Here is a 19,564-nt window from a genome sequence, read left to right on the forward strand (position 1 = left end):
GGCTCTTCTGCTGGCTCTCCTGCATCCACCCACAGGCAAGAGAAGCAACAAAGCGAGGAGGCCACAAGGCCCCAAACACACCACACACATCAGGACTGGAGCACACGGCTGCTTGGAACTGCAAGGAGGTTGGCCACATGGTCCAGACAACTGGTCGGGAGAGAGCCAGGTAGGGTCACTGCGCAGGCTCAGCTGCAGAGCCTGACTTCACTCAGCTAACATGACCTTAGCCTCTTCCAGGCTATCCGAATTCTGGTCTCTGCACCACTGCAAGTCAGGTGTTCCTAAAACTTACCTTTCGTCATACCACTGATCTCTAAGAGCTACAGAAGCAGCCAGGCGTGGTGGCTAACGCCTGTAATCCCAGCACTTTGGGAGGCTGAGGTGAGTGGATCACCTGAGGTCGGGAGTTTGAGACCAGCCTGGCCAACATGGCAAAACCCCATCTCTGTTAAAAATACGACAATTAGCTGGGCGTGGTGGCACACACCTGTAATCCCAGCTACTGGGGAGGCTGAGGAAGGAGAATTGCTTGAGCCCAGGAGGCAGAGGTTGCAGTGAGCTGAGATGGTGCTACGGCACTCCAGCCTGGGTGAGAGTGAGACTCTGTTTAAAAAAAAAAGAAAAAGGTACAGAAGCCTCCTGTGTCAACAGGCAGAATGTGCATCGCTCAGCCTGCATTCGAGTCCCCCCAAAACCCCACCTGGGCTCTTTCTTCCTCGCTGCAGGAGGCCACTCAGGCTCCCTCGAGTCATTTCCAGGCAGGTGCTCGCTCCCACCACCACGCCTCTACTAGACCACCTGCCCTGAGTGTCTACTGTCCTATGAGTAACTGTCCAAACTCATTTCACCCAATCCCCAGGGCAAGTCCCATCTGCCTCCAAGCCTCCCTTTGAGCCTGTGCTGTCTACATTTCCTCTTTGAAAGTCACTCTCATGCAAGGGCTTGCATAATTCAAGGATCAGGACTGAAGAGTGCGTCTGTGTCAAGGACAGAAGGCTCCAGTGGGGCAGTTTCCAGTTTCAGGGTGACTCAGGGCAGCAATGCCACCGTGCAGGAATGGAAAGCGGTGGCTGATGGTGTGGGAAGACACGGGGGCCCTCCTCAGCCTCCAGTTAGAGGGGAGAGAAGTGCCTCCAATTCCACACGCCCCAGGAATGACGTTCACCGTCAATCCCTACAGGTGTGGGCAACACATCTGTAACAGAGTAAATGAAAAAGGGTACACCCTCGCCCCGTGCTTCCCTAGCACAGCACAAGATGAGGGGTGGGGTTACAGCAGGAGGCAAACGTCCACCCTTTCACCCCAGGCTCGGGCCCTTCCACAGGCCTGCAGCACGAGGCGAGCACTCAGTACCTGGCAGCTGCTATTTTGGAGGCCAACACTGCTGACGCCACGACTCACACTCAGAGAATGGTTGCAATAGCCGTGCTTTCTCAACCCGAATCCAGGAATGTTAAAAAAGAAGGCTGGGGCAGGGCCCTGTGGCTCACGCCTGTAATCTGAGCACTTTGGAGGCCAAGGTGGGCGGATCACGAGGTCGGGAGATCAAGACCATCCTGGCCAACATGGTGAAAACCCGTCTCTGCTAAAAATACAAAAATTAGCTGGGTGTGGTGGCCGGTGCCTGTAGTCCCAGCTACTCGGGAGGCTGAGGCAGCAGAATCGCTTGCACCCAGAAGGCGGAGGTTGCAATAAGCTGAGATCACACCACTGCGCTCCAGCAACAGAGCCAGACTCCAACTAAAAAACAGGAAGAAAAAAAGAAGGCTACCCTTGGAGACCTAAGACCAGTGTTGCTCTTGGATGGGCCAGAGTCGAGACTTAAAATATGTCTCAGTAATTTCTTTTTTGGATGGGGTATAGTATGGCTTTTAGTGTTAGTTTTAAAAGTAGTGTCTGGAATGCACTAAGCAGTAAGTGGCTTAATCAATACCACTATCATGTAATATTGATCTGTCAGTGCTGTTGGCACACAGAATTGTACTCTTTTTTTTTGAGATGGAGTCTCGCTCTGTCGCCCAGGCTGGAGTGTGATGGCGCGATCTCGGCTCACTGCAACCTCTGCCTCCTGGGTTCAAGCGACTCTCCTGCCTCAGCCTGCCGAGTAGCTGCGATTACAGGTGCCCGCCACCATGCCCACCTAATTTTTATATTTTTAGTAGAGACGAGGTTTCACCACATTGGCCAGGCTGGTCTTGAACTCCTGACCCCAGGTACAAAAATTAGCTGGGCATGGTGGCAGGCGCTGGTTATCCCAGCTACTCAGGAGGGTGAGGCAGGAGAATCACTTGAACCCAGAAGGCGGAGGTTGCAGTGAGCCAAGATCGTGCCACTGCATTCCAGCGTGGGGGACAGACGGAGACTCTGTCTCAAAAAAAAAAAAAGAAAAAAAAAGTATTTCCAAGATGCATAAAACAGGTCCACTGTCATTTTTTCCAGTTATCCAGGAACTTCCATAAGGCGAACGTTTTGGGCTGAAGGTCACCCACCCTATGAGCAGTCAGGTGGAACTAGTGCCCGGGGAAGGCAGGCAGCCTGCGCCATCATGGCCTTTGGCTCAGAGGCCACCTAAGTAGCCTCACGCTGTGGGTCACCACCATCTCCTCCACACTCAAGTCTGAAGGTGAGCCTGTCAGGGGCTCCCAGATCACTGGGTGGAGGGAAGCGTGTCAGGGAGGGGTTGGGGGTGCATGCCCTGAAGAGCGAGGCCATCTGCCCACCTCCAGCTTTTCCCGACACACGGAGTGACACCCGGCTGCATGCCGGCCAGAGGGCTCCTGTAAGATACTGGCAGGCTTCCCAAGGCACCCCGCCCAGATGCCTTCCCAAGGAATCCCAGATCCCTGAGGAGGGAGATACAATCACTAAGAAATCTGTGACCAAACTGCTGATCACAGAAAAGCAGTGATTTTCCCATTAATTCTGAAATAATCAGTCAAATGCGAGGGAGGGAACAAATTGAGCAAAAAGCCTCAAATGAGGCTAAATGAATCACCACACCTGGCCTTTTCAATTACATAGCTCCATTTTGTAAACTTCTGCTCAGCGTCAAGGAGGCCAGCCCGAGTGGACCACAGGACAAGCAGCCTTGACTCTTGCTGGGTCAAGATCCTTCTCACACACGACTGCTGCAGGGGAGGGTCAAAAACGTCCCAGGCCAGGCACAGCTCACGCCTGGATTCCCAGTACTTTGAAAGGCCAAGGGTGGGGGGATCTCTTGAGCCCAGGAGTCTGAGACCAGCCTGGGCAACACAGACCCCACTGTACAAAAAAATGAAATTAGCCAGGTGCAGTAGCGTATGCCTGTAGTCCCAGCTACTTGGGAGGCTGAGGTGATCACTTGAGCCCAGGGGATTGAGTCTGCAGTGAGCTATGATTGCACCACAGCACTCCAGCCTGGGTGGCAGATAAAGACCCTGTCACAAAACAAAACAACCCACTAGCCTCCCCTGCTCAGTGTGGCTACACCAAGAAGAATTCAAGTCGAGATTTCTTGGGTATTTTTTTTTTTTGAGATAGGTCTGTCTCTCAGGCTGGAGTGCAGTGGCATGATCTCAGCTCACTGCAACCTCCACCTCAGCCTCCTGGGTAGCTGGGACCACAGCTGTGCATCACCACACTCAGCTAATTTTTGGTAGAGATGGGGTTTCACTATGTTGCCCAGGCTGGTGTGGCATTCTTGAGCTCAAGCAATCCACCCGCCTCAGCCTCTCAAAGTGTTGGGATTACAGGTTGTAAGCCACTGAGACTGGCCCTTATTACTTTTTTTTTTTTTTTTTTTGAGAGGGAATCTAGCTGTCACCCAGGCTGGAGTGCAGTGGCACCATCTTGGCTCACTGTATCCTCCACCTCCCAGGTTCAAGCGATTCTCCTGCCTCAGCCTCCCGAGTAGCTGGGACTACAGGCGCCCGCCACCACGCCTGGCTAATTTTTGTATTTTTAGTAGAGATGGAGTTTCACCATGTTGGCCAGGCTGGTCTTGAACTCCTGACCTTGTGATCCACTCGCCTCAGTCTCCCAAAGTGCTGGCATTACAAGCGTGAGCCACCTTGCCTGTCCCCTTTTTATTACTTTTTCGAGACAAGGTCTCACCCTGTTGTCCAGGCTGGAGTGCAGTAGTGCAACCACACAGCTCACTGTAGTCTTGATCTCCTGGGCTCAAGTGATCCACCTCAGCCTCCCAAGTAATCATAACTAGAGGCGTGTGCCACTGCATCTGGCTCATTTGCTTTTTGTAGAGGTGGGGAGTCTCCCTGTGCTGCCCAGACTGGCCTCAAAACACCTGGGCTCAAATGATCCCCCACCTTGGCCTCTCAAAGTGCTGGGATTACAGGCATGAGCTACCATGGTCAGCCCTCTTTTTTTTTTTTTTTTTTTTTTTTTTTGAGACAGAGTCTGGCTCTGTCGCCCAGGCTGGAGTGCAGTGGCGCGATCTCGGCTCACTGCAAGCTCCGCCTCCCGGGTTCACGCCATTCTCCTGCCTCAGCCTCTCCGAGTAGCTGGGGTTACAGGCGCCCGCCACCACGCCCGGCTAATTTTTTTGTATTTTTAGTAGAGATGGGGTTTCACCGTGGTCTCGATCTCCTGACCTCGTGATCTGCCCACCTCGGCCTCCCAAAGTGCTGGGATTACAAGCGTGAGCCACCGCGCCCGGCCAGCCCTCATTTCTTTTTTGTTCAGTCTTCTTTGCCTCTGTAGCCAACGTGTGTGTAAACATGCCTAGTCTCACCCTAAAAGTAGCCTATTGAGCAAACCAGTATGTTTCAGTTACTTAGCATATTAAAACCGTTTCTTCGTAGGTGTTTCTGTCCTCGTCGTTTAACACAGAGAACAGGAGAACCAAATAAGCGAAGCTCTTTATCCTCCCAAAGCCCTTGGTCTAGACCAGAGTTCCCAAAGCGTGGTCAGTGGTTTCTCTACATCAGAAACAGCAGGCGTGTCTGTGTCCTCAAATGGCAATGTCTGAGGATGTGGGGCGGGGTTTGCGATTCTGTACCGTTAACAGGCTCCCCAGGAGTTCCTGACAGCCAACTGCGCGCATCGCTCCCAGGAGGGCCCGTGAGCCCCGCATGCTCCCCTAGGGGGATGTAAGCTGGGTGAGTCTGAAATAGGGACCCAAGATTCCTGACTCCCCGATGTGGTTTTTAAATTTTTAAGGCAGGCAAGGGGAATAAAAGATACCAAGTGAAGAATTCATTGTATGTTTATTATTCACAGTTAATCACTACCTACCAAATGCTATCCGCAGAGTTAAAGGATTAAGTACATAGGTCTTTATTTAAACACTGATTTTTTTTTAAATATATACACACAAAACTTAGTTCAGCAAGGCTTCATGATATACACCAATTCCAAAATAAAACAATCAAATGGTCCAGGTGTAGAATGCCAGATTCCTTTAATCATCAGCGAGGAAAAGAGAAGCAGAATGAGGAAGCGTGAGGGAAGGCAGGCACAGGCTCTGCCCAGAAGAGCTGCCGCCTCCTGGCACAGCAAACGCCCCAGGCCTAGGCCCTGTTCATATCCAGAGTTGGAGGGAGACTCCCATCGGCCGCTTTGGGACTGAAGGGCCCGAGGCTGTCACTAACTCCCGGGAGAGAGGGAGGCAGTCTTGTTTTTGTCATGGGAAGGGGTTTGGGTGGAGAAAAAGATTAGAGGCACATCACCACAGGGGACCAGAAGTGGAGAGAAGACAGAGAGCTCTGCCGAGGCCTTGGTCTTCCTGTCTTTCCAACCTTGCCTTCCCCAACTCTCCCTGCTTCCTGGGACCATCTGTAGGGGTGCGGAGCAGCAGTCAACACAGCCCATTGGGAAGGGAGGCACAAGCAGCACTCCAGCTTCCCAATGCTGCCCTCACGCTCACCTGGACAGGTCAGGGGACACAGGATGAAAGTCATAGCCCAATCTAAGAGCAAGACAAGTGAAAAGTGAGTACTCTCATTGTGTACCCCAGCATAGGAATAAGGTGAAACCTGCTACAACTGGAGGCTGCGTTCCCCTGACTTCCTCCTCTGCTCTCCTTGTCTGGGACTTGCTGGTTCCAGGGGTGCATACAGGGATGGGGCGGGGGCCACAATTCCCGAGACGGTGAGGACAGACTTCCGACCCCCTGTAAGCCAGATCCAGTGGGACGTGGGAGAGCTGGGTGGTCACCTTCCCTCTTGCCCTGGTGACCCGTCACACTCACATTGCACCCTGGGCAAGCAGTTCCCTGAACCCCCAAGGGGCTCACAACCCTTAAAGCTGGAGCTTAAAGCCAACTGGCTTAGTACAAGCAAGAGAACGCCTCACCTTCCACTCCTGCTTGTCTCCTTTGCTCTACCCTGGCTCCCCTGCCCCGAGGGAAAAATATTTACACAGAGTAGGAGACAAATTGGCTGAAAAGCTCTGGACTGTCTTTAACTTATTTTAAAACAAAACAAATTTAAAAAAAAAAAAAAAACAAAAACACCACTCAGAAGCAACACTTGAAATAAGGAAAAAGGCACTATGAAAAAATAACATGCTCGATAATGCCACTGGAAGGGCCAACAAAGTGGAAAGAGACAGGCTTTCAGGTGGGCCTTTTTTTTTTTTTGAGATGGAATCTCGCTCTGTCACCCAGGCTGGAGTACAATGGCACGGTCCTGGCTCACTGCAACCTCCACCTCCCAGGTTCAAGCTATTCTCTTGCCTCAGGCTCCCGAGTAGCTGGGACTACAGGCGTGTGCCAACACACCCAGCTAATTTTTGTATTTTTAGTAGAGACAGGGTTTCACCATGTTGGCTAAGTTGGTCTCGAACTCCTGACCTTGTGATCCGCCCACCTTGGCCTCCCAAAGTGCTGGGATTACAGGCGTGAGCCACCGCACCAGGCCCAGGTGGGCTTTCTCGGGAAGCCATGGAAGCAGAGACATGCTTTCCTTCTACCCCACTCTACTGCCAACTTGGACAAAATACACTGGGGGTCTGGGCTGTCTGGGCTGGAAGGCAGATTCCTACAAGCCCCCTCCTCTGGAGGAAGCTAAACAGCAAAGGCGTCGAGCTGCCCTGCCCTTTTTGTGTGTATATACGAAGAACACACAGAAACAGCTGTTCTTCTTTCAGTCATTCCAACTAAAACAGACATTTTGCATAGAGAGAATACCAGCCCACTTGGTTTCTTGTCTTTTATTATTGGCGTCAGCTAGGACTATACGTGGCCTTAAACGTCATGCACTGATGGACAGAAGAGAAAAAAGGATGAAAGAAAGGACAAAGGAGGGGAAAGAGGAGCAGCAGTGAAAATCTGTAATAAAAACTCTTCTTAATTTATAGGTAAGTTTTGGCATTTTTAAATCCAACACCCCCTCCCACCCCCTAAAGTTCCAACCAAAGTGAGAGGGTCACAGGGTGACCCGGCCAGGTGTTCTGCACTCCCTCACAGGCTGCTGTTAGAGGCAGCTTGTGGGTTTAATTCTTTTGTATGTGTTTTACATTTTTCACTTTCTTTAAATAATTGCTTCTTGACTCTTAGACGTTCCGGTTCACAGGGGTGACATAATTGCGGGGAAACATGCCGGTCTGCCCGTGGCAAGCTCCTTTCCACCAGTTGGGGTCTGAGTTATCCATGACATGGATAAAATCTCCCCGGCGGAAGCCCAGCTCTCCATCCTCCTGGGGATCAAAGTCAAAGAGGGCCTGGACGTATGTCGGCTGCTGCAAAACAGGAGCAGGAGAAACCCACATTGCACTCCTGGTCTGTGGCCAGCCACCTCCAAGGCCAGATGGGTTCCGGGGGAAACGCATGCACGCCAAATTCTCCATGTTTCCTAAACTCACCTCCCATCTCCCAACCCCCCATTTATTCTTACCTATTCTAAGTTTACAGGCCAAGCAGGTGTAGTGTGATCTTTCCCAGTGCTCAGAAAATATTAGAGTATGTCTCCCAGAGGAGGGTGGCCAACTGTGCCGTGTTATCAAGTAGAGGGCAGGCAGTGCTTGGAGGGGCAAGTTCTTCAGAAACAGCCGTCTGTGTTTAGGCCGTGGACCCAGAATCTGCAAATCCCCTCTACGACACCCTTAAGGTATTAGAGCCTAAAGTTCTGGAGCTCGAATAACATAAGGGGCTCTGACATAAGGGGCTCTAACCGTAACTTAGGGTCAGGGCTCGAGGGACAGGAAAGGGTGCCGACCCCATTCCCTCACAAGCATAGTTTTCCTCATAATTTGCATCCAGGGACAGGATCTTTGGGTGGGTGTGTTAAAGACCATCTCCCTAGAGAGACTGGCAAACTGGCTACACACTGCCTCTGGAAAAGCAAAAACTTTGTATTTAAAACAACAAATCTTTCTTTTTTTTGAGATGAAGTCTCCCTCTGTCGCCCAGGTTGGAGTGCAGTGGTGCAATCTCAGCTCACTGCAACCTCCATCTCCCGGGTTCAAGCCATTTTTCCATCTCAGCTTCCCGAGTAGCTGGGACTGCAGGTGTGTGCCACCACATCCAGCTAATTTTTGTATTTTTAGTACAGACAGGGTTTCACCATGTTAGCCAGGCTAGCCTCAAACTACTGACCTCAAGAGATCTGCCTGCCTCGGCCTCCCAAAGTGCTGGGATTACAGGCGTGAGCTACTACGCTGGGCCAGAAACAAGAAATCTTTAGTGTGAATGGAGGGTAACATTTTCAGTAAGGAGCACAGAAGCCCCAGCGGCAATCCCTGAAGGGTGCCTGCATGTTGAGGGGCGCCTCCCCTTTCCTACAGGAATGCACACTGAGGAGCTATTCTTAACTGCTAAAAGTGATCCCATCTCACCCTGATGAGGCTTACCTGTGGCACCTGTTCTATGTCCCGCAGGAATATCTGCTGGTTTCTGGAGACAGATGTAGATCTGTGATAATCCACCAGCTCATTCAAAGAATTGAACTTCACCACCCAGAGGAAGTACTTTCCGGCTCCATCTCGGAGCACCTTGAAGTGCTGCACATCGTTTCCAAACCTGGGAGGGACAGAGGGCACATGTGACCGGCCAAAGGCTCTAACTTGGCACATCGAGGGCTATCTGTCCATATAGGAGATATCTCCAGAGAACCACTGTCCCAGCAGCACTCCTCAGGGACTGCAGAGCAACTGCATGTTCCTGGGACGGACCCCTCCCTATGACTGATGGTCACCAGGACAACATCCAGAAACCAGAGAGGGACAGGCCATCAGGCACTCTCATTCTGAAGATGTTTGTAAGATAAAGAGTCCAGGCCAGGTGTGGTGGCTCACACCTGTAATCCCAACACTTTGGAGGCCGAGGTGGGCAGATCACCTGAGGTCGGGAATTCGAGACCAGCCTGGCCAACATGGAGAAACCCCATCTCTACTAAAAATACAAAAGTAGCTGGGTGTGGTGGTGCATGCCTGTAATCCCAGCTACTCGGGAGGCTGAGGCAGGAGAATGGTGTGAACCTGGGGGGAGGAGCTTGCAGTGAGCCGAGACTGGGCCACTGTACTCCAGCCTGGGCAACAGAGCGACATTCCATCTCATGAAAAAAAAAAAAAAAAAAAAAAAAAAGGCATTCTCTGAGAGTGCTTGTTCAATGAATGAATAAGTCCCTCCTCTCCTTCAGTCTTTCAGCTGACGGAAACCAAAGGCTTCAGAAAATCAATCCGGCAGGTGGCAGCACTGAGCTTCAAGGAAGCCACTCAGCACAAGATGCCTCGCATTTGGAAAAAATACTGCTTTACATGTAAGACAAAATGTGGAGGTGAGAAAGCTTCATTAGCAAGGGTATATTCCACGGCACTTCTGGCCCCACAGAGGCCCACTTCCACCCATGCAATGCAGGTGGTTTCTAAAAGAGCCTAGGGCCTCAATAATGAGCAGTGTTTCAAATCACAGGCTCAAAACATCCTAAAACTAAGAAACATCTGAAGACTGTTGATTCTTGAACCTCTTTTGCAAAGGTGTGTGTGTTGTTAAGGAGAGTCATGACACCTGCTTTGCTTCTAAAACAATAAATGCATTAAATCCTTAAAAGATTCTGCTTGAGAAAATGGAAGTTTGAGAGCTTCTGCTGAGCAAACAGGCAGCCTCCAGCCGAGCACGTGGCTGCCCCCGTGGTTTTGGCCACCACTCAGTGATTTACTGCTTGTTCCCCTCATCTTATACGGTTTCAGTTACACTTGGGTCAGTATAAAACTAAAGAAAGAAAGGTGACACACAAGTTTTTTTCTTTTTTTTTTTTTTTTAAAGATGGAGTCTCGCTCTTTCACCCAGGCTGGAATGCAATGGCTCAATCTTGGCTCACTGCAACCTCTGCCTCCTAGGTTCAAGTGATTCTCCTGCCTCAGCCTCCTGAGTAGCTGGGAATACAGGCGCATGCCACCATGCCCAGCTAATTTTTGTATTTTTTAGTAGAGACAGGTTTCACCATATTGGTCAGGCTGGTCTCAAACTCCTGACCTCGTGATCGGCCCGCCTCAGCCTCCCAAAGTGTTGGGATTACAGGCGTGAGCCACCATGCCGGGCCACAACTATAAATTTAAAATCTACGCTTAAAAAAAAAAAAAAAAAAGAAATCTACATTTTAATGACACAGTAAGTGGTTCTAAAACCAAATAAGATATTCAGTTCTTTTTTTTTGGGAGACACAGTCTTACTCTGTCACTCAGGCTGGAGTCGTAGTGGCGCGATCTTGGCTCATCTGCCTCTTGGGTTCAAGTGATTCTTCTGTCTCAGCCTCCTGAGTAGCTGGGATTACAGGCACACACCACCACGCCCAGGCCATTTTTGTATTTTTTTTTTTTTTTAGTAGAGACAGGGTTTTACCATGTTGGCCAGGCTGGTCTCGAACTCCTGACCTCAGGTGATCCGCCTGCCTCGGCCTCCCAAAGTGCTGGGATTACAGGTGTAAGCCACCACCCCAGTCTTTTTTTTTTTTTTTTTTTTTTTTTGAGACAGAGTTTTGCTCGTCGCTCAGGCTGAACTGCAATGGCGCCATCTTGCCTCACTATAACCTCCGCCTCCTGGATTCAAGTTATTCTCTGGCCTCAGCCTTCCGAGTAGCTGGGACTACAGGCGTGCGCCACTATGCCTGGGTTATTTTCTATTTTTAGTAGAAATGGGGTTTCACCATGTTGGCCAGGCTGGTTAGCTCATTTTTGAAATGGAAAAGTCTCACGCTTTACATCAGTTATAAATGGGAAATGGTGGCCGGAAGCAGTGGCTCCAGCCTGTAATCCCAGCACTTTGGGAGGTCGAGGTGGGCGGATCACCTGAGGTCAGGAGTTCAAGACCAGCCTGGCCAATATGGCGAAACCCCATCTCAACTAAAAATACAAAAATAAGCCGGGCGTGGTACTTGTAATCCCAGGTACTCGGAGGGTGAGGCAGGGAGAATTGCTTGAACCCGGGAGGTGGAGGTTACAGTGAGCTGAGGCATGCCATTGGACTCTAGCCTGGGAGCCAGAGCGATACTCTGTCTCAAAAATAAATAAATTAATTAATAAAAGGAAAATGGTTTTATAGCCCCCATTCAAAAACAAATCTTAATGTAATCTAAATTAAGTAGTGATCCGAATGTTCAATCTAATCACTTCTTTATATATAAGTGATGAAGTGATCTGTCAGACTCCTGGGGAGGGTCCTACGATAATACATTAACTAGAAAATAACTGAAAGTAAAAAACATATGGAAATAACAATTTAATTCAAAATCCTGACTTCATAGCTGAGGTGTGAAAACTGTTTAGAATCTTCAAGTGCTGGTTTCTATTCTCCACATTCTCCACGGTGGCAGAACTTCCTGTCTTCTCCATTCCCCGCTTACCCGCTCCCTTTCACACCTGAACTTTCCACCGGGTAAATGCAAGCTCCAAATCCCCTGCAGCAGCCTTCTTAAGTGACTGTGAGGGCCTAGGATGGGGCTGGTGGATTTAAGTCAGTGGACCTGAGCAAGGAAAGCCAAGGCAGCCGACAGGCGCTCCACTATCCCGTTAGAGAGAGCTGCGGGAATCCCTCAGATGGCAGAAGCTCAGGAGTGCTGGGCACTAGGGAAAACTGGCAGGCTCCAGCTGGCTGCTGGGAGCTGCTGTCACCTCCTGAAGGCTGTGTCCTAATGGGAATCTACATCCAGTGCTTCTAGAACTCATTTTGAGAGGAGCCAGAAATTAGGATTTTAATGTGAAATGAAGACACTGTTTAGGCTAAGCCTCCACCATTTTGTGTGTAGCCAGGCACCTGACCGATGGCTTCAGAATTTGGATCAGTCAGAGACAGGATTCCAGGCAACTGCAGCAGGAAATACTTACTTGACAGAGAGGGAGAAGTCCCCAGGAGCGCTCTCACTCTCTCGGATAAGAAAGGCCCCATCGTGCCGCTGTTTGCTAAGCATTTCTTCTGCCTTGGCTCTGGGGATTTTGCCAAAAAACCACCTAAGGAAGGAAGGCAAGCTGGTCAACATCTGCTTCCCCACAAAGAAACGGGATATCCAGCCTTCAAAATGTGAGTAACACAACACTCCTCATCCTCCAGCCTCACAGTGCCCACGATCGACACTGGGTCAGGTCCCTAGAGATGGACCTTCAAAGGTCTTTACCCTACTCCATTTCCCAGAAAGCGACTCACCAAGGCACTAACCGTGGGTCACCCTTTCTATAGAGGAAGACATTTGAAAATGGGCCTCCCAGGCCAAAGCCCACTGGACTCCCTACTGACTCATGACAAAGGCGCCTGGGGAAAAAGCCCAGGCCTTTGGGCTTGGTGTACGGGATGAACTGCCAAGGAGAGACTGGCCCCTTCCTGCAGCCATGTGATAAGATCACAGCTTCACCACAGTGGGACTAAGGCAAAGTGGGGAGGAAACCTGGACGGCCAGGAGCTGGAGGCTGGGTTACTTTTGCTAACAGCCCAAAGGTAAAAGGTTCAGACGGTATGAGGGTGCCTCTACCAGTAACTAAGGTCAGCATTCCTCTCAAGGCCTGCCTCTGTGGCCACTGCTCAGAGTTCAGCTTTCAGAAGCCACCAGGAACATTGTAATTTACCATATGTGCAGCAGCTAGCTGCAAAATTCAGATTTTTGAGGCAAGTTGCAGACTATTCTGCTCCCAATTGCTGATTCACCTTGGCCAGAAGAAAAAGTGGCTAAATTCATGAAAAACTGTGAAGCAACTGGCTGTGGCTTATCAAGAGGAAGACAGAAGTCAAGCTGCCTGGCTATTTCTTTCTTTCTTTCTTTCTTTCTTTCTTTCTTTTTTTTTGGAGACGGAGTCTTGCTCTGTCGCCCAGGCTGGAGTGCAGTGGCGCGATCTCCACTCACTGCAAGCTCCGCCTCCCGGGTTCAGGCCATTCTCCTGCCTCAGACTCTCCGAGTAGCTGGGACTACAGGCGCCCGCCACCACGCCCGGCTAATTTTTTGTATTTTTAGTAGAGACGGGGTTTCACTGTGGTCTCAATCTCCTGACCTCGTGATCCGCCCGCCTCGGCCTCCCAAAGTGCTGGGATTACAAGCGTGAGCCACCGCGCCCGGCAGCTGCCTATTTCAAATGAAAACTGTAACTAATTAGGAAGAAGAAACTGTGAAAACCATGTTCTCTTCTCAAAATTGTCTTTAGTTATCATTTTTAAAAGCAAAAGTTATTCATAGCAAATAAAGACCTATATACATGGAAACTGGCATTCATTTAATATGCTAATTATAATCTCAAAAGGCCTTTTAATGGACCAAATAGTCCGTTAAAGTTGTAAATCTAACTTATATATCTTTTTTTTTTTTTTTGAGAAGGAGTCTCGCTCTGTCACCCCAGGCTGGAGTGCAATGCCATGATCTCGGCTCACTGCAAGCTCTGCCTCCCGGGTTCACGCCATTCTCCTACAGGGGCCCACCACCATGCCCGGCTAATATTTTGTATTTTTGGTAAAGATGGGGTTTCACCATGTTGGCCAGGATGGTCTCGATCTCCTGACCTTGTTGATCCGCCTGCTTTGGCCTCTCAAAGTGCTGGGATTACAGGCATGAGCCACCGTGCCTGGCCTTTTTTTTTTTTTTTTTTTTTAGACAGAGTCTCACTCTGTCACCCAGGCTGGAGTGCAGTGGCATGATCTCGACTCACTGCAACCTTCGCCTCCTGGGTTCTAGCAATTCTTCTGCCTCAGCTTCCCTAGCAGCTGGGATTATAGGCGGCCACCACCACGCCCAGCTAATTTTTGTATTTTTAGTAGAGATGGGGTTTCACCATATTGGCCAGGCTGGTCTTGAACTCCTGACCTCGAGATCTGCCCGCTGAGCCACCACGCCCGGCTAACTTACATATTTTACTTATAAGCAACCATATTGGAAGATGTCCCTAAAATAATATACTATACTCAAATTCAAACAGAAAGATGTGAACTGCTAGGAATGATACACTTAGAACCTGCCCTTAGTAACTTTGTCCTTGTGTGTGTGTGTCAGCCTCTAGGGACTCTTAGTAACTCTGAATAGTCTGACATCTCCTGCTGGAGTCTCTCATTTTGCATACTCTACTGCCAGACTGCTGAGGAGCTGGGACAATAGATCCTCCTGCTTCTACAAATAACTCAGGGCTAGGGCCTGCAGTGCCTGGAAATCAGGCCACACAAGAGAAATCGTGTATCACTAGAATAGAATGCTCTCTAAATATAAAAGGACAGGCTGGGCCCGGTGGCTCACGCCTGTAATCCCAGCACTTTGGGAGGCTGAGGTGGGGTGAATCACTTGAGGTCAAGAGTTTGAGACCAGCCTGGCCAACATGGTGAAACCCGGTCTCTATCAAAAATACAAAAATTAGATGGGCATGATGGCAGGCACCTGTAATCCCAGCTACTTGGGAGGCTAAGGCAGGAGATCACTTGAACCTGGGAGGCAGAGGTTGTAGTGAGCCGAGACTGTGCCACCGCACTTCAGCCTGGGCGACAGAGTGAGACTCTGTCTCAAAAAGTAAAATAAAATAAAAAGGAGGCTGGGTGCGGTGGCTCATGCCTGTAATCCCAGCACTTTGGGACGCTGAGGTGGGCAGATCACCTGAGGTCAGGAGTTCGAGACCAGCCTTACCAACATAGAGAAACTCTGTCTCTACTAAAAAATACAAAATTAGCAGGGCACAGTGGCGCATACCTGTAATCCCAGCTACTCGGGAGGCTGAGGCAGGAGAATCACTTGAACCTCCGGGAGGCAGAGGTTGCGATGAGCCGAGATCATGCCATTGCACTCCAGCCTGGGCAACAAGAGTGAAATTCCATCTCAAAAAAATTAAATAAATCAGCCGGGTGCGGTGGCTCATGCCTGTAATCCCAGCACTTTGGGAGGCCGGGGCAGGTGGGTCACGAAGTCAGGAGATCAAGACCATCCTGGCTAACACGGTGAAAACTGTCTCTATTAAAAATACAAAAAAACTAGCCAGGCGTGGTGGCGGGTGCCTGTAGTCCCAGCTACTTGGGAGGCTGAGGCAGGAAAATGGCGTGAACCTGGGAGGCGGAGCTTGCAGTGAGCCGAGATCGCGCCACTGCACTCCAGCCTGGGTGACACAGCGAGACTCCGTCTCAATAAATAAATAAATAAATAAATAAATAAAGACAGTTAACAGTATTGAGACCATTTAAACCTCCTCATATTGGGGGGCCTTGGGTTTCTAACGTAAGTGTATGCAGCATGCATCTGACTGGGTACAGCAGTGAAAATCCACACATGGCCTTGGCTGGCTCTCCCCACACTGCTGGGTGAGGGTGAAGCTTCTCAGTCAGCAAGGCTCTCTTTCCTCCTAGGCCCCCAAGATCTCTCCACTAGGGAGGTTTTTTCTCATTTGTAGGTATAAAATAATGAATATAAATTGAAATAGCCTAGATGTACAGGAAGCAAACATAAAAAGCAAGACCCTTCCCTCAAACTCCCCAGAGGCAGCATGTGTTGGCAGTTTTAACATGTAGGTTTCCAGACCTTTCTGTCTGGTGCACATAGATATGGCTGCTGTGTTTTCTTGCCCCCAGCTTAAAATTAACGCAATTTTATTTTCAATTAAAATAAATTGTAGTGAAGTATAAATTATAATATTTAAAAAGTACTCTAACTGGAATTAAAAAAAACAAAAAAACCACAACTCTGTTGTAAGCACCCAGATCAAGAAATAAAAAATCTGGGACCAGGCGTGGTGGCTCACATTTGTAATTCCAGCACTTTGGGAGGCTAAGGTGGGAGGACTGCTTAAGCCCAGTAGATCAAGACCAGCCCGGCCAACACAGTGAGACCCTGTCTCTACAAAAAATAAAAAATTAGCCAGGCATAGTGATGCAGAGCTGTAGACGCAGCAACTTAGGAGACTAAGGTGGGAGGATAACTTGAGCCCACCCTGGATGACAAAGCAAGACCCTGTGAATAGCTGTCACTACTAAAACACTGAAATACCACCATTCTACATTTCTATAGCATTTTATATCATTTATAAATGCGACTAACTTTTTAAAATGATGATATGTACGTGTGACTACATGCTTACGGGTGAATTTTTTTTTTTTTTAATTTTTTGAGATAATCTTGCTTTGTTGAATAGGCTGGAGTGCAGTGGCGTGATCTTGGCTTGCCTCAAGCTCTAACAGGCAAATGTTTTGAAATTCTTTAAAAAGATGGGCTTTGGGCCGGGCATGGTGGCTCCCTTTGAGAGGCTGAGGCGGGCAGATCATGAGGTCAGGAGATTGAGACCATCCTGACCAACATAGTGAAACCCCATCTCTACTAAAAATACAAAAATTAGGCCGGGAGCGGGGGCTCACGCTTGTAATCCCAGCACTTTGGGAGGCCGAGGCGGGCGGACCACGAGGTCAGGAGATCGAGACCACGATGAAACCCCGTCTCTACTAAAAATACAAAAAAATTAGCCGGGCGTGGTGGCGGGCGCCTGTAGTCCCAGCTACTCGGAGAGGCTGAGGCAGGAGAATGGCGTGAACCCGGGAGGCGGAGCTTGCAGTGAGCCAAGATCGCGCCACTGCACTCCAGCCTGGGCGACAGAGCGAGACTCTGTCTCAAAAAAAAAAAATACAAAAATTAGCCGGGCGTGGTAGCACATGCCTGTAATCCCAGCTACTCAGGACGTGGAGGCAGGAGAATACCTTGAACCAGCGAGTTGGGGGTTGCAGTGAGCCGAGATCGCGCCACAGCACTCCAGCCTGGCGACAGAGCGAGACTCCATTTCAAACAAACAAACAAACAAACAAAAAGATGGGCTTTGGCAGGGTGCGGTGGCTCACACCTGTAATCCCAGCACTTTAGGCCAAGAGTTCGAGATCAGCTTGGCCAACACGGTGAAACCCCGTCTCTACTAAAAATACCAAAGTTCGACGGGAGTAGAGGCACGCGCCTGTAGTCCCAGCTACTCGGGAGGCTGAGGCACAGGAATCGCTTGAATCAAGCAGGCAGGGGTTGTAGTGAGCTCAGATAGCACCACTGCACTCCAGCCTGGGCAACAGAGCAGGACTCCGTCTCATAAAAACAACAACCACCACCACAACAACAACAAACAAAAAAAGCAAGGTGGGCTCATACAACAGAAATAGCAAGGGCGAGGGCTAAGGGGGTGGGGGGAGAAGGCTAATTTTCCAATACAATTCTTTACTACATCCCATAGGCTCCCATCCATATGCATTTAATGTGAGAAGCACATATTTGGATCCACCCCTCAAGCATATACAACTCATGCTGCAGCACTAATGCCAACAGTCATTTTGTAGTCTGTGTCTAATTTGTTACCTTGAATGCGGCATTAGCTGACATGGTGCTCCATTTTATGCTTCCCTCTTCCTCCATAACCCCTGCCCCCCAACCCCCACAAAAAACCAAAAAAAACCACCACCACCACCACCAAAAAAAAACAGGAGGTGGTAGGATGGGGAGGAGAAGGCCTGGTACTGACCCTGACCCTATACTCATGAACATCCAGCCACAGAGCAGCCCCATACAACAGCAACTACGTCTGCAAGTCCAAACCCCTACATAGGCACAAGCATGGTTTTTTTTTTTTTTTTTTGGAGACGGAGTCTCACTCTGTCGCCCAGGCTGGAGTGCAGTGGCGCAATCTCCGCTCACTGCAAGCTCCGCCTCCCGGGTTCAGGCCATTCTCCTGCCTCAGACTCTCCGAGTAGCTGGGACTACAGGCGCCCGCCACCACGCCCGGCTAATTTTTTTTTTGTATTTTTTTAGTAGAGACGGAGTTTCACCGTGGTCTCGATCTCCTGACCTCGTGATCCACCTGCCTTGGCCTCCCAAAGTGCTGGGATTACAGGCGTGAGCCACTGCGCCCGGCCACACAAGCATGGTTTTTGTTAGCAATATGGTAGACCTGAATAAATAAGGGTTTTTAAGTTGCTAGTTGCCTTTTCAGAGCTCGGAGTGGCTGAGCACTGCCCACCCTTTGGGCAGAGTCTGCAAATAACGACACAGCTGAGCCTGTGCTGGGTGCTTCTCCATCAATTCTTCTAAAGTTCTTTGGCCGGGCGCGGTGGCTCAAGCCTGTAATCCCAGCACTTTGGGAGGCCGAGGTGTGTGGATCACGAGGTCAGGAGTTCGAGACCATCCTGGCCAACATAGTGAAACCCTGTCTCTACTAAAAACACAAAAAAATTAGCCGGGCGTGGTGGCGGGCGCCTGTAGTCCCAGCTACTCGGGAGGCTGAGGCAGGAGAATGGCGTGAACCCGGGAGGCAGAGCTTGCAGTGAGCCGAGATGGTGCCACTGCACTCCAGCCTGGGGGACAGAGCCAGACTCTGTCTCAAAAAAATAAAAAAATAAAAATAAAAATAAAGTTCTTCATAGTGGGGACAAAAGGTCAAGGCAAGGGAGTGACTGTCCCAGTCAGCCTGGCAGTAACTACAACTTTCCAAGGAAGGTAGCCTTTCCTATCTTTCCTCAACAGTCAGATTTAAATGCCTGTGTTACCCGAAACACTGAAGAAAAATAAGAATTTCGAGCCACAGGCATGTCATATAGAGGTGTAGTATGATGTTCTGTTGAATTCCCTTTCAATCTGAAAATATGAAAACAAAAGGCAACCGAAGTCGATGTTGTGTTTGGATCTAATGAAGGAGCCAGCAAACAATAATGGCCTTTGGCCTAAATCTGCCCACAACCTAAGACTGTTTTTAAAATTTCTACTCGATTGTTAAAAGAACATTTTTACAAGGAATATTTGACAGGATTGTATGCAGCCCACAAAGCCAAAATTACTTGCTATCTGGCTCTTCACAGAAAAAGTTTAGCCAACCCTTGACCTACAGTTTCTTTTGAGGACAACTGAAGGAAACAGAAGTACACAAATTATGTGGCTTATATGGGACCTGAGGAGGATGTGCTGTGATCCAACAGGCCCCTCCTACTCAAGATGCAACAAGCCACCTGAAAGGCTCCGCCACCAGCTGCTGTAAAAGCAAGCGGACAGTGTCCAATGGCATTCTAGTCTGAGCGTGGAAAGCCTCGGCTCCCCTGACACACTTGCAAGGCAAGCCAACAACTGCTTCTGCGCTAGGAGCAGGGCCCGTGAATGAGGGGTGGGTGAGAGTGGGAGGACAGTGGTCTGCAGGGGCTCCCAGGGTTCCACTATGTTGCGTTATCAA

General features: G+C 49.6%; 1 protein-coding gene across 2 annotated transcripts in view; it reads right to left on the reverse strand.

The window, feature by feature from the left end:
• Window positions 1-5,189: 5,189 nt before the first annotated feature.
• Window positions 5,190-19,564, reverse strand: part of GRB2 (growth factor receptor bound protein 2) — an 87,425-nt gene continuing 73,050 nt past the window's right edge. For both annotated transcript variants that reach the window (XM_003279073.4, XM_003279075.4), the window contains exons 4-6: window positions 12,263-12,385; window positions 8,792-8,960; window positions 5,190-7,681 (exon numbers count right to left, since the gene is read on the reverse strand). In XM_003279073.4, the coding sequence (XP_003279121.1) occupies window positions 7,496-7,681; window positions 8,792-8,960; window positions 12,263-12,385 (478 nt within the window). In that variant the 3' untranslated portion in view covers window positions 5,190-7,495. The remainder of the gene's footprint in view (window positions 7,682-8,791; window positions 8,961-12,262; window positions 12,386-19,564) is intronic.

The sequence above is a fragment of the Nomascus leucogenys genome, chromosome 14, assembly GCF_006542625.1.
Source record: "Nomascus leucogenys isolate Asia chromosome 14, Asia_NLE_v1, whole genome shotgun sequence".
NCBI classification, from domain to species: Eukaryota; Metazoa; Chordata; class Mammalia; order Primates; family Hylobatidae; genus Nomascus; species Nomascus leucogenys.